The following is a 14228-nucleotide window of genomic DNA, read 5'->3' as shown; positions in this document are numbered from 1 at the left end:
GACTGACACGCTTTCAAGTCACCCTTTCAGTCTGTCAATCCATACTGCATTCATGCACTTAATAATAAGCCATTTTAAAAATATATTGATATTTTCATTAATTAAAAAGATATGTCATGCCACAAACATTTAAATAAATGTATTGAAAATATCCAACTTTCTAAATTGATGGAATAGAGACCGATAAATTAGTGAGTAAATGAGCCCAAAACAATATTGGCTCAAAACCACCCTTTCACTAGCTTCTCAAGCCTCCAAAGTCTACTTGTGGACATTGATATTTAAGTGTTGACCGACCAGCGTTTGTGTTTCTTTATGCAGATGCTCAGCGGGCGGCCGCTCACAACCGCATGGCTTCCACCAGCCTGATCCACGAGACAGACCTGGTGGTGTCCATCAACGACCTGGACAACCTCTTCAATTCGGACGAGGATGAATCGGCGGTTAGTAAAGACATTTGCTTACTGTGCAGTGTGTGTGTGTGTGTGTGTGTGTGTACACACACACGTCCTTGCTGGCATGCATGTGCCGGAGCGGTGTCTTCACTCTGCCCATCACCGGCTGACAATTCTCACTACCCACTTACCGGTTGCTCTAAGACGTTTTCATGTGTGATACTGACTTGGAGGGCCCACAGGTGTGACAAACTTGACAGGGATGAATTTGGAGCAAGGTTATTAACTGACACTCTGAGTCACCAAACTGGTGCTAAAATCCTTCATTTTAAAATTGTTTTTTTCTGTTGTCCACAGCCTGGTTCCCGGCGACCGGTGAATGGAACGGATGAGAGATTTGCCGGCAAGGAACCGAAGCCATCTACTTTGGACCCTGTATCCTGCATCAGTATGTATCTCTACATCTGTGCCTACTGATGTCTCTCCCTCCCTCTTCTCTGAACATGGATGTGCCGTTTCTCCTCAAAGTACAACGATCGATTCAGCTCAAATGCTAATCTAGAATCAGATTGGTCATAGCCTGTTAGCCCCTTGAAAATTATGAATGGTACAACGGGATTTCGGCAGAAGCCACTTCAGTTTAAAGCTTAGTATTCCCTCTGCTCACAATCACAGCAAAGTGCATCATATCCTTTAATCCACTGTATAAAATTGAGTCCTCTACTACATCTGATGCTCACCCTTGAGCTGGACACCTAGTGGTGGAGAAAATGGCTGTAATTAACTCCACAGTGCATCGGTGTCTCCCTTTACCTGTTGTCTGCTTTGTCACCATGTTGTGAGCTTTCTATGTTAACACCACAGTCTCAATGTTCCACCCTATTCGTTGACACAACCAAACTAGACCTTATTGCTTTTTATTTCAGTTAGTTATTTATCCTGAGGTTTGAGCTTTGGGACACAAATGTATCGCTAAAGTGAATATCATTTTTATATTTTACTGTGAAGCAAATTGGTCTCAGGTCAACCATTTTGCTTTAGTTTAATGAGCAGCTGCTGTACAGTCCTAGTCTCTGCCCAGTGATCATGAATTATGTTTGTTAGCCCCCTGAGCGCATCTCGCAATTCTAAAAGGGGTTTGCGAGTTTGAGGCCTTCGCTGTTCCACACAAACCCTGTGGTCGTATGTACATAGATTCTACCATTAAAGCTGTTCTTCTAGTGCAGAGTAGAAGGATCTTGTCAAAATAAAAACAATATTAAGAGAAGGCGCTCCTGCTTCTACCCAGCTTTGAACTTTACTTAAATCGCTCTGCTGGGGCCTGTAAATATTCTTGCTAATAAATAAAGAATACAAAAAAACATGCCAGGGTAACTGACAAACTATGTAAACACATCGTCAGTCGTGGGCGAGGATGCCTGTCACAGGTAAAGTTTGTCTAATAATTAGTAAACCCGTTTTTAGTATTTATATGGTTGCTGCCTATAGCAACAGCTGCTTGTCAAATGTTGTTACAAAACACAATCACATACATCAGCCTGCTTCTCTACTGAAGCCATACTAGCAGTTTACATTAATTCATCCATATTGTTATTTTAAGAATTAGTTTGCGGCACATTACATGTCATTACACTTTTATCCAAAGCGACTTGCAATAAGCACAAAGTGCTGTTTGTAGCTATAATATCTTCTGGCATATAACGGAAACCGACATATATGATGTGTACCTCATAATCAGCAAATTTAGGTGTGCATTTGAAACATCTTCTGCACAATTAAATGATCCAGGTCATATTGTGATGGACCCTTTTTCTTTTCTCCCACCAGGCTCAGCAGATCTGCACCAGATGTTTCCCACGCCTCCCTCCCTAGAACAGCACATCATGGGGTACTCACCCATGAACATGTTTAGCAAGGAATACAGCATGGAGGCCAACACGGGCATGACAATGCTAGACGGCACCTCATCTCTGGGAGGCCACTTCAAGATTGAGGTGGAGGAGAGCTTCTGCAGTCCCAAGCCATGTGAGATCAAGGTGGGTCTAGACCGTGACAAAGAACAATTGACTCCAATAGGTCGTATTTAGTGCACCAAAACCATTGATGCCAAATGCAAGGAGTCATTGATGGATAGGTCTTTAGTTTGAAGAAGCCGAGTGTCCCCATTGTCAGAGGCTGCTCTTCAAATTACGACTACAGGGTTCAATCCAGCTGTCAACAAGTATCTACCCAGCTGAAGTTTCCATGAGCAGCACATTAAACCCTTCCAGCAGTTATTGAGAAGAAGCTGCCACATATGTTGTGTTTAGGGGAATATAAGTTATGGAAACAAAAACAGACCAGACATTTCTCTGCCTTACCCAAGTCTTATTTTCTTTCCATCCTGTAGGACTATTCATTTGTATACAAGCCGGAGCTGTGCCAGCCATTCGTAGGCTGCTCCATGTTTGCCCCACTGAAGGCGCTACCCAGCCAGTGTCTCCCGCCGGTCAAAATACCAGAGGATTGCATTTACCGACCAAGCTGGACCATGGGCAGGGAGATGCTCAACCCCGTGCCAGTCATGACCTTCCTCAACAAGGACTGGTATGCTGCCCGCACCCCTGTTACCTGACGTTTGAAATGACAGGCTGTTCAGCATCTTGTTATCATGTTATCATGCAACGGAGATCTTTCATCAGGGTCTTGTCCTGTTATGTATATGTGAAATATCTAAAATTCTCTGCAGTGGTCCAGATAATATTTACTTCTAAAGTATATTAAAGTAGCACATCCTGTGTCCTGGTTGGGCTATGTTTCAGATTGAGCAAATGATTATAAATACAGAGATGCCAAATATCTCGTAAAATAATTTCATTCGACTTGCAAAATAGTATTTACTCAACGATACTGAAATCACCATATTTTTGAAGGACCCGTTTTTCAAGAGTTTTGTTGAGAGCTGGAGGCGGCAGATTGAGGACACCCGCCCCTTCATTCTCTATCTCGGAAAACCCCCAGGCTTAATAAGAGTATCAACACCACTGTACCGTGCAACAAGTGAAATAGTCCACTTAAATTGCAGCTTCACAGAAGCACATCAAGCGACTCCAGTGAAAATGATGCTGATACTCGTTTACTGGCCTTGTTTCTGTGTGATTTCTCTTTTCAAAGATTCCTCATCCTTTTATCCCGATGATCTGGGTACTGAGGCATCCTAATTTAGTCTTTAGTCTTAGGCAGGAGAAAAGCCAAGGCAGTGCTGTGCTTGCTGGTGCTGGATTTCGTTTTGTGTGCACAGAAGCATACACTCCTACTCTGCTGCCTTTCTGTCCACACACCCTCTGGTCGATCCCCGGACAACCCCTCAGCAGGCTGCTCAATTTCCCACGCATGGCTGCTTATGGCTGCCTCAGGCGGAAATGAGTGTAAAATGACGTCTTGGTTGAAGATGAGGATTATCAGTGGAGTGGTGGGGCTCCATGCTACCTCACTGCTTATGGCAGCTTGAAGTTGTTCTAACATTTATATTCAAAGATTATTTATGATCATTATGCAATGCATGGACAATGTGACCTTAAAATAAAAGATTCAACGTCAAGAAAACACTGTCTTATCAACTTGGACTATTATTCAGCAACGAGTATAATTGACATTAAACAGGGTCTGCCTCCTCTTGTAAATTGACTGTATTTGTATCCGTGCTCTCACTCACCCACAGTCGCACTTGTCCTCCTGGAGACTCGCTCAGCAGTCCTTGTCCTGCTCATCAAGTGTAGCATGCACATTTCCCCGCTGTGGGACTGACAAGGATTATCTTCTTTGATTTTAATCTGGAACTCAAGGATGAGCCATTTCTCTGTAAAGACGTGTGCACATCAGTCACCGACCTCCAGTTGCTGGTGAGCGTGATTGTTCCTGTAACCGGACATTTGCCAGGCAAGGGCTGGGTATTGAAGTAGCTTTCACCGTGGCTCTCCTTCCTCTCGCTGGCGCTTTCAGTCGGGTTTCCTCTGGATGAGGGATCAGCCGACGGCAGTGGATTGTCTCGTGGTTCTTTTTCCACTCACTAGTCCGATCTCTACGTCTCTACGCTTACTTCTCCATTGTTGGCAGGGGACTTCTGTCATAGTCCTTCACTAGTGACAACCAGTAGACCAAAGATGCCACATCAGTCGTTGTGCAGCTGTTACCGTATTATACGTGTGTATTTAATTTAACCGACCCGTCTCAAACGCTCACCAGTGATCTTTATCTAATCTTGCTATCATTACTGCTTTTAAAAATGTCATCTTTGCTCTGTGTGTTTGGCTGAATTGGGACTACAAGCCATTGGAATATGGGCAATTGTTTTGACTGGTGAGAATAGCCAGACGTGCTCCTTGTGCAGGCGGGAAAAAGGTCTCTGCACTTGACTGAGCTTGACAAAAAGGTCGGTAAAGATCTCATAACATTGTGCTGCTTTAATGGCTGCGTCCCGTGTTGGCTGTGGCCTGCCTGCAGAAGAGAGCCTTGTGCTGGGACTTCCTCTAATGGGTCTGAGCCAGGAGTTGTTCCCCACCTACAGCTAGGGACATAATGTGCTCTCTCGCTCTCTCTCTCGTTGTCTCATGTGTTAGTCACGTATGCGGTCTCAGCTCACTCTGCATTGATTTTCTGGTGAAAGTTGTCGTGCCCGACTGCCCTATTACTCAAACCCTCCTCACAAATGCTGTGGGACAGTTGGATGTTGGGAAACAAGTTCCATGCCACAATCAAATGTACCAGAGGTTAAATCAGCAGTACTGATTTACTCTCTTTTTTGTGTGTTGATATTTGAAGCTGTAATGAGAACAGTTATACTTGTTCATTATCAAACAGGAGTTTGTTCGCACATTGTCCACATGGCTTTGTTGGCTATCCCTATTCAAACCTTTAAATGTCCCACTGTCAGATATACTCTAGTGGCTTTTGGTTTCTAATTGATGTCCTTTCGTCTATCTGCCCTCAGTAACATCCCCAGTGTGGGCAGCACCATGGACCAGGACTACAACCAGACCTACACCCCTCAGACCCACACGCCTTTCATATCCAACAGTGCCCCTCCAAGTAACAGTGGCGCTGGCATCCTGCCTTCACCTGCAACCCCACGTTTCTCTGCCCCCACCCCACGCACGCCACGCACCCCACGCACGCCCCGGGGCCCCTCCAGCGTCCAGGGCTCGCTCAAATATGAGAACTCCGACCTGTACTCGCCAGCGTCCACCCCCTCCACGTGCCGACCGCTGAACTCGGTAGAGCCGGCCACCGTGCCCTCCATCCCCGAGGCCCATAGCCTCTACGTCACCCTCATCCTCTCCGAGTCGGTCATGAACCTCTTCAAGGACTGCAACTTCGACAGCTGCTGCATCTGCGTGTGCAACATGAACATAAAAGGAGCCGATGTGGGCGTGTACTTGAGTGACCCCGTCGGCGAGGCTCAGGACCCCTGCAGCTGCGGCTTCAGCGCCATGGTCAATCGGCGTTACGGCAACGGCTCGGGCCTCTTCCTGGAGGATGAGCTGGATATCATCGGCCGCGGCTCTGACGTCAGCAGAGAGGCAGAGAAGCGCTTTGAGGCCCTGCGGCTCTCCTCGCTGGAAAGAACTGGAGTAGGGAGGGGTGACCGTGTCCCAGATGAGGTTATTCTCCTCCTACAGGACCAGTGCACCAACCCCTTTTCACCCATTTCAATCTTGGAGCATGACATAGTGTCACGGGGGCCAAGTGGGGCCCCTGTGCCGCCCTGTGTGAGGGTGGAGGAGAGGGACTACCACAGCGACTGTTACATGGCCCTGGAGCACGGCAGGCAGTTCATGGACAACATGTCGGGCGGCAAGGTGGACGAGTCGCTGGTCAAGAGCACCTGCCTGCACCACTGGGGCAAGCAAAACGGTGAGAGAGTTTTCATGCATCGCAAAAATGACTGAGTTGCACTCCAGATAATGTGGAAAGATACCATCTGCTACTAAGAATGAAAATAATAATGATAAAAACAATTAAGAAACTACATGTATTCTTGATACAGCCTGATATTCAACTAAATCAATCTTTGTTTTATATGCTCTGATTTGTAATGCTTGTAAACATTGATATATAATAATGAAGTATTTTTACTTGATGATCAGTTGAGAAACACGGAGGCTTTAGTAGTCTTGTGAATGATCTTGTCATTATTCATGAGCTTTCTCCTTTACTTCTCGGCTGTCCAGCGGTGGACGTGACTGCGCTGTGCTCTCAGGATGTACTGCGGGTGCTGATGTCCCTCCAGCCCATACTCCAGGATGCAATCCAGAAGAAGAGGACAGTAAGATCGTGGGGCGTTCAGGGTCCCCTAACCTGGCAGCAGTTCCACAAGATGGCTGGACGGGGCTCTTACGGTAAAGCTGGGGACCAACTGGGAAGCTTTTTCCACCAATGCACGGTTCTGACTAATGCTTTGCCAACATCCAGTTTATCTGCATTAAAGTCAGTGGATTGTTTTCCACCAGATATGCAATTGAACTATCAGACTATACTTGCCATGAATAATATTTCTAAAGAAAGTATGGGAGTTGATAAGAGCAGTTGGTGTTTTTCTGTGTAACATTTGGAATGCGTGTGTGTTGGGTAGAACATTTTTAGATTTTTTAGATTTAGGTCAATAATCACTCTGGTCGCTCCGCTTCGGTGCTGAAGTCAGCTTTGTTAGCATTCTAAAGCATAGTGGATAGGGAAAAGTGGAGGGAGAGTGGCTGAAACCTCGCCTGTGAACAGCACTTGCTCAGTTTTTTTCTGTTTCTCTCTACCTCCTTCCGCCCTTTTTGTTTATCCCTGTCTTTGGCGTCCACCTTTCATCTCACCCCCACAGGCACAGACGAGTCCCCAGAGCCGCTGCCCATCCCTACCTTCCTGGTGGGTTATGAGTATGACTTTGTGGTGCTGTCGCCGTTTGGTCTTCCCTACTGGGAGAAGCTGTTGCTGGATCCCTTCGGCTCCCAGCGGGACATCGGGTACCTGGTTGTTTGTCCTGACAACGAGGCCTTGCTCAGCGGCGCAAAGGGCTTCTTCCGAGACCTCACCGCCGTTTACGAGGTACGGACTTTGAGGAAGGTGGCGAACGCTATCCAAATGTTGTGTTGCTGTACCTCTCCCCGTAGCAGGTTTGCCAGTTAATTATTAATTGGTCAGATCATTCGTGATCAGATCACTGTCTTGTGAAAACATGGCAAATAGCCTAATCAATGAAAATGCACTGCGGATACTTTGCTTAGTAACTAACTATTGTCTTATAAGATTAGATTCATGCACCAGTTCACACACTTGTGTTCTTTTCCACTTGTGTTTTTCTGCAGTCATGTCGACTGGGCCAGCACCGACCCATTTCCAAAGGCTACCCCGACGGCATTGTCCTCGTCGGCGGCAATGGGGCCAACAACCTGGTGGATCAGCCAGTCAGCGACTGGTTCCTCAAGGCTGCTAGTAGCAACAGCGAGGCCTTCACTAAGCTCAAACTCTATGCACAAGTGTGCCGACACAACCTCGGTACGTATAATTTGTAGCCTGTAGTGTTGCTGTTATCTCTTTTTTTTTATCCAAAATGGTTCTTTGTGCTGAATTTCCACCTTTGACGCCACTTGGTTTATTCAAAAAAATAAAAAGGCTAGCTGGAGTGGTGTGTGTGTCTGAAAGAGAGCTTGAAGTGAGTGGCAGAAGGATAAGTGGAAATGCAGTATGGAGTAAAGGCAGTATGTTTTAATTCTTTCAATTGGTGATTGATGTTATTAATGGAAGTCCAATGCTGTGCTTTCTCCCTTTAGCCCCATACCTCGCATCACAGCCTTTGGACAGCTCCCTCCTCACACAGCCCAGTCTCCCACCATCGTCCAGCCAGTCACCATCCACACAACTGTCTAGCTCCACCTCCAGCTCTGTCGGCCAGCAAGGCTCGGTGAACGCTGCAGGCTCCTCTGTTCACAACAGCAACAACAACACCACCAGCAGCAACAACACTGGGTCCGGGAATGGAACCGCGTCATCAAACAGTCTGGTGACATCCTTGGGCCAGCCTTGCAGCGGGACACCGTCTGCCAAACCCAGCTCTTTTCCCCCCTTTGGGAGCACCCAGAGCCAAGGAGGTGGCCCACAGAGTGGACAGCTTGGGCAGCAGGCTGGCACCCTGAATACTGGCACCTCAGGGGAGAACTCCAGCAGCCAGTCCCAGGGGCCCACTGAGCCTCCGGAAAGGTACTGCAGAACAGACAGGCCTGCACACCTTACAATTCTAAAAAGAAAATGAGAATGTATTTGTGATCTATGAGGTGGGGAACTGGGGTGTTGGTGAGGTACTTTTAATAATACAGTGTGTGATCTTCCTGTGCTTTCCTCAGTACTTTGGAACGAGATAAGATAGGCATGCCCACGGATGGGGAGTCCCACGCCATCACGTATCCTCCCGCCATAGTTGTTTACATTGTGGACCCCTTCAGCTACGACGAGGCCGACGGGGGCCCAGGGCCAGTGCCGGCCCACTCCAGTGTGTGGACGCTGGGGTTGCTACGCTGCTACCTTGAGATGCTTCAATTCCTGCCCCCACACATCCGCAATTCTATTTCTGTACAGGTAAGCAAGGAGAGCCAGGAGAGCCACACTTACATTGCTGATAATATTTCAAAAAATGCATTGCACAAATAGAAGTGTTGTGTGAGCAAGTGTCTCTTGTCCAACAACTTGTCTTTTTCCTCCTCAGATTGTCCCGTGCCAGTACCTGCTTCAGCCGGTACGAGGGGAAGACCGTCATATCTACGCCCAGCACCTCAAGTCTCTCGCCTTCTCTGTCTTCGCTCAGTGCAGACGGCCGCTGCCCACCTCCACCAACGTCAAGTCACTGACGGGCTTCGGCCCCGGCCTGGCCATCGACACGGCACTGAAGAGCCCGGAGGTAAATGCGACACGTAGTCACATTTTGGCAGTGGCACTCTTAATTGTTTTGAAATAAGGCATCCGTAAAGCAGGCAGAAGGGTAGTGCTGGTGTGCTGTTGCTGATCAGTAGCATGCTGGCGTTGTACTCTGGCGAGTAAACTGAGGATGACACCGTGGCCCGAGCAGTTTTTCAGTTACTTTCAGATTGTGTGCCAATAATAAACCTGACCTCATATGACCCAGCCTTTTGCCCCGGCTGTGTTCAGCTTACTGCTGAAAAGAGAGAAGGCAATGAGATACTGTTTTGAGTGCTAACCACCCTGATAGTTTTTTTCCTCTGGAACAGGACTAAAGGAACTTGTAAGCCCTCTGCTACGACCGTTTTTCTTTCCATTATCTGCTTGGCTAGCTCCATGAGACTTCCATAATGGGATCTTCACTCCAGGTTTAGACAAAGAGCCACTTTAGATCAGGACCTTATTCAGTGGACTTCCTTCCTTCCAGCCAGCACTACCCTTTCCCTTTGACACACTGGCAAACCTTGAGCTTTCTGGCTGGGAGGACTGGGATATTGATGGCTCAATTTCAGTCAAAGGACATTTTTACTTGTAAAGATACCAGGAAAGTCAATTGTTTTGGTCAGCTTGGCTGTAACAAGCAGATAGGATAGGATTGAAAGAGAGGATGTCCTGTTCCTGTTTTTTACATGCATGACAGTCCTGCAGCCTGTCATGCATGTAAAAAAAGTAAAGCATCCGGAGCATGTCCACTTTTACCTGCATTTGTTTAGTACGACGTGATCCTTTATCTTGACATCTTCCCTCCCAATCCGCAGCGGCCGGAATGTCTGCGTCTGTATACACCCCCGTTCATTCTCGCACCAGTAAAGGACAAGCAGACGGAGCTCGGGGAGACATTTGGGGAGGCGTCGCAGAAATACAACGTGCTGTTTGTTGGATACTGTTTGTCTCACGACCAACGCTGGATCCTGGCTACATGCACTGACCTGTATGGGGAACTCCTGGAGACTTGCATCATCAACATCGATGTTCCCAACAGGTAAAACTATCACCATCCACCTGTCATATTTAAACCTTCCAGTCTAAGCCCCCAATTATGTATAAACTGATAGACCTATGTGATACATTTAGTTTGATTGTGTACTTGCATTACCCTAAAGGTTTACAGCTATTTTTAACCCAATCTCATGTAACAAAGTGTCAGCTGACAGAAAACAAGTGTTTTTGTTTTTAGTGCAGTTGATCGGTGGAAATAGGTTTACTAATCCGGTTGTTCTTTGTCCTCGTAGCCTGTAGCACTCACACCAGTGCTTTTTGAAAGCGACTTGCCACCATCCTCCACATTTATTCCACAACAGATGTGTGTGACCTTACAAAAGGTGCATGGTAGCTGTCACCAACACTTAGATTGTCTTCTTGTCATCAAAACTCAGATTTCTTTTTTTTGCATCACTTCATGCCAGCTGTCAAACAGGTTAAACTCATGTGTAAATTGATCTTGAGAGGCTAAGCACACGTGTCAGTCAGGGATGTTCTCCCTCACCTGTCTCAAGAGCTTGTGCTCACAAAATGTTAAACCAGTTCTTGTGACTATCAGCTAAAACATTGTTTGTCCACTTGACTCCCTGCCTTGGCTGTCTATTAATGTCTGTTCTACATACTTTGAAAAGTGCTTTTGACATGTGATGCATGTCCTGCAGGGCGCGCAGGAAAAAGGGCTCTGTTCGGCGGCTTGGCCTGCAGAAGCTGTGGGATTGGTGCTTGGGGCTGGTACAGATGACGTCAGTGCCCTGGAGGGTGGTGATTGGCCGACTGGGCAGAATAGGACACGGAGAGTTAAAAGGTAAGGAGGAGTTAAGTGTTGCTAAAGTAATGTTTCATGACATAGAACAACAACAACATTCAGGGGAGTCACATGTTCATGCCCCCTGGTGCTCTCCTCCCTTGATGTTGCAGACTGGAGTATTCTGCTGAGCAGGAGGAACCTCCAGTCACTGAGTCGCCGGCTGAAGGAAATGTGTCGAATGTGTGGCATCTCCGCCTCAGATACTCCCAGCATCCTTAGCGTTTGCTTGGTTGCCATGGAGCCCCAGGGATCATTTATCATCATGCCAGGTGCAGTGTGTGTGTGTGTGTGTGTGTGTGCACAAATTACAAAGATTATCAGAATACTTACTATCTGTATTAACATGCACTTCTCATTTGAGTTGCATTACTCCACCAAGAGAGGTGTCTTCATGTATGTGTGTATGTGTGCGTTGGTGTTTGGGTGTGAGTGTGGGGCATGATGGATGGCAGCAGCATATCACAACGCTCCTTGTCCAGAGCAGATTGATAGCAGGGGCGATCATGTACCTCTTGCTCATAAAGCACAACCTCTCAGCTGCCCTTTGATGGAGAGCCAGATCAATGGATTTATTTTGGGAAACAAGTAGGGGATTGTCAGTTCATCATACCAGGATTGTGTTGAGCGATGCTTGGCTGAGGACATCTCCTTTCTGAAAAGCTTTTCTGAAAAAGATCAGCAAGCCCGTATTACCCTCAAATGACTACGACAAGTCAATCATTGTAACGCACAACATAAACGTAACATTTATTGGCTTTAGATATAACGCCTGGTTCCGTTATGATTAAGATTTGTGAATTTCAAGAATATGACTTTAAAATTGTGTGTTGTCATTGAAAATTACATTATTTTGATCAAATTTGCAAAATTGTTATTTGGTGCTTGGTTGAAGATTGCATTTGTATTTCGAAGGAGTTGTACATCTAAATCTAAATGCTCCCAATCTTTGGGTCATGCAACTTTTAACATACTCATTAGTGTGTTTTAAAGAAATTGAATCAGTTCAAACCAGTAAATGGGCAGAATGTAAATATTCCCCACACTTTTGAATGCTTCATCTAATTGTGTTTGCCCAATACTTGTTTAAGTATTAAGTATAAACTTGTTTAATGCACATTGCATGCCGTAGTATCACTTATCTAAGGGAACTAAATAAATCCCAAGGGCTCACAAACCTAGTCGTTGTGGTTATTACAACAGATTCTATACACATGGGTAAATGGTAATATTTTATTAATTCCTCTGGTAGCAGATATTATATTGATATTACTTTCAGTTCTATGACGCTCAGCACTGACCAGTTTAAGGATCTGACCCGTCGTAGGTTAAAGACTTTTCGACAAGAGTTCTTATTTTGTTGCGGCCTTCTTGGCCACACTGTTTATTAACCTGCCGCTCTCTCCTTCCTCCTCTTCCATTAGACTCTGTGTCGACAGGCTCTGTGTTTGGCCGCAGCACCACCTTGAACATGCAGACGTCCCAGCTGAACACCCCACAGGACACCTCCTGCACCCACATCTTGGTCTTCCCCACGTCCGCCTTTGTCCAAGTGGCTAGCTCCAATTACACCAACATCGACCCAAACATCGACATTCTAAATGGCACCAGCGGTCAGTAGGGCTGCTTCCTCATTTTTAACTTTGTGTAGCTCAGTCTCTTTGCAGGACTCGGGAAGCCTCGGATGTTGAAGGGGAATGTCCTGCGTTTGCCGATATAATCTGTACATTTTCCCGCCAAATCCTTTCCGGTTTACTTTTCTAGTCTATTGTGAATCTGTTTTGAAGTAGTGTATGCCTCAACACTTACTGCATTTCGAGTACTCTTCGAGCGTTTTAAACTTTTCTCTTTAGTGCAAATGTATGTATTGACAGTAATATTAAGCATGGTAACTCACATACCATATTCAGTAAATAGCAGAATGTCCAAATATTTTCTTTAATCTATGCAATGTGTATTGGCACAAATAGATGTTTTTGACACACAGACAGGAGGAAGGAGGCGTTTGGTTAACACGTGGAGTCACGTAGAATGTGTACGTTTGAAAATAATCGCTTCTTGTCCTCAGACGGGATTTTTGACCTGCTGGACCAGGAGAACGAGTTGGTGGACCCAGACATAATCAACATCTCCCCCAACACTTCACCAGTACACTCCCCTGGCTCTCATTACCACCACGGCGGTGATGGCAGTAAGGTGGGTCAACCTGTACATGCACACAGGCCACGGCAAACTCCTTATGCTTGTGTGTTACAATATTGGAAGTAGCCTTGGTGCAGCACCGCATGTCTCCTGTTTCTCTGTATCTTGTAAAATGAGTCAGAATGTTGCAGGATTGGACAGTGTGGCCAAAGACATGCAGTACATATTACACATGGACACAATGCTAACCACGACTTTCACCCTTGTTGCAGGGCCAGAGTACTGACCGTATGGAGTCTCATGAAGAGGTCCCGAACCTCCTGCAGCAGCCCTTAGCACTCGGCTACTTTGTCTCCACGGCGAAAGCCGGCCCACTACCTGACTGGTTCTGGTCAGCCTGTCCGCAGGCACAGAACCAGTGTCCACTCTTCCTCAAGGTAGCCGGATGCGGCCCTCTCACACCTTTTTTTAGTGGGCTTCTTTTAGTTTATCCGTTTTACACATTTTTTATATAAATTAAACTAACAACAATTTTATGGAGATATTAAGGAAAATACCGGACAATAAAAAAAAACAACTGTGGGGATTTCATTCCTTTTACAGAACCGTTACACGTTTTTTTAATCTGGGAAATATGCTTTCTTGCTGAGTGTTGGATTCAAAGATCAATAACACATGTTTGTTAAATAGCTTCACCTAGGATCTGTTTAGTGAAGCAGCCAGCTTGGCTCAGTCCAATATTAACAAAATGCTTCTGTCAGCATTTCTAAAAGCTTGCTTATTATTTGTATAAAACAGTAGTAGTAGTGAGAGCGAGAACCCAGGAAACCATTTCCCCATTACACCCCAACAGGTGTTGAATACCAGAGGACACAAGAGGTGTTTGATTTGCACGGATTCTTTCCTTCCAGAATGAGCTATATACTCAC

The 14228-nt window shown here is 46.0% G+C and overlaps 1 protein-coding gene across 1 annotated transcript in view; it reads left to right on the top strand.

Annotated features, from left to right (window-relative positions):
* med13a (mediator complex subunit 13a) overlaps window positions 1–14228 on the top strand; it is a 63121-nt gene that overhangs the window by 47321 nt on the left and 1572 nt on the right. Inside the window, exons 12-28 of the mRNA XM_040181330.2 lie at window positions 322–443; window positions 753–843; window positions 2223–2431; window positions 2785–2981; window positions 5365–6287; window positions 6605–6772; window positions 7243–7466; window positions 7727–7916; window positions 8192–8618; window positions 8762–8993; window positions 9121–9312; window positions 10130–10353; window positions 11015–11157; window positions 11271–11429; window positions 12582–12770; window positions 13226–13353; window positions 13572–13736. Coding sequence (XP_040037264.1) covers window positions 322–443; window positions 753–843; window positions 2223–2431; window positions 2785–2981; window positions 5365–6287; window positions 6605–6772; window positions 7243–7466; window positions 7727–7916; window positions 8192–8618; window positions 8762–8993; window positions 9121–9312; window positions 10130–10353; window positions 11015–11157; window positions 11271–11429; window positions 12582–12770; window positions 13226–13353; window positions 13572–13736 — 3983 coding nt within the window. The remainder of the gene's footprint in view (window positions 1–321; window positions 444–752; window positions 844–2222; window positions 2432–2784; window positions 2982–5364; window positions 6288–6604; window positions 6773–7242; window positions 7467–7726; window positions 7917–8191; window positions 8619–8761; window positions 8994–9120; window positions 9313–10129; window positions 10354–11014; window positions 11158–11270; window positions 11430–12581; window positions 12771–13225; window positions 13354–13571; window positions 13737–14228) is intronic.

Source organism: Gasterosteus aculeatus, chromosome 7 (genome assembly GCF_964276395.1).
Source record: "Gasterosteus aculeatus chromosome 7, fGasAcu3.hap1.1, whole genome shotgun sequence".
Lineage (NCBI taxonomy): Eukaryota > Metazoa > Chordata > Actinopteri > Perciformes > Gasterosteidae > Gasterosteus > Gasterosteus aculeatus.
The sequence above is the reverse complement of the archived record's forward strand: the minus strand, read 5'-3'. Positions and strand labels throughout refer to the sequence as shown.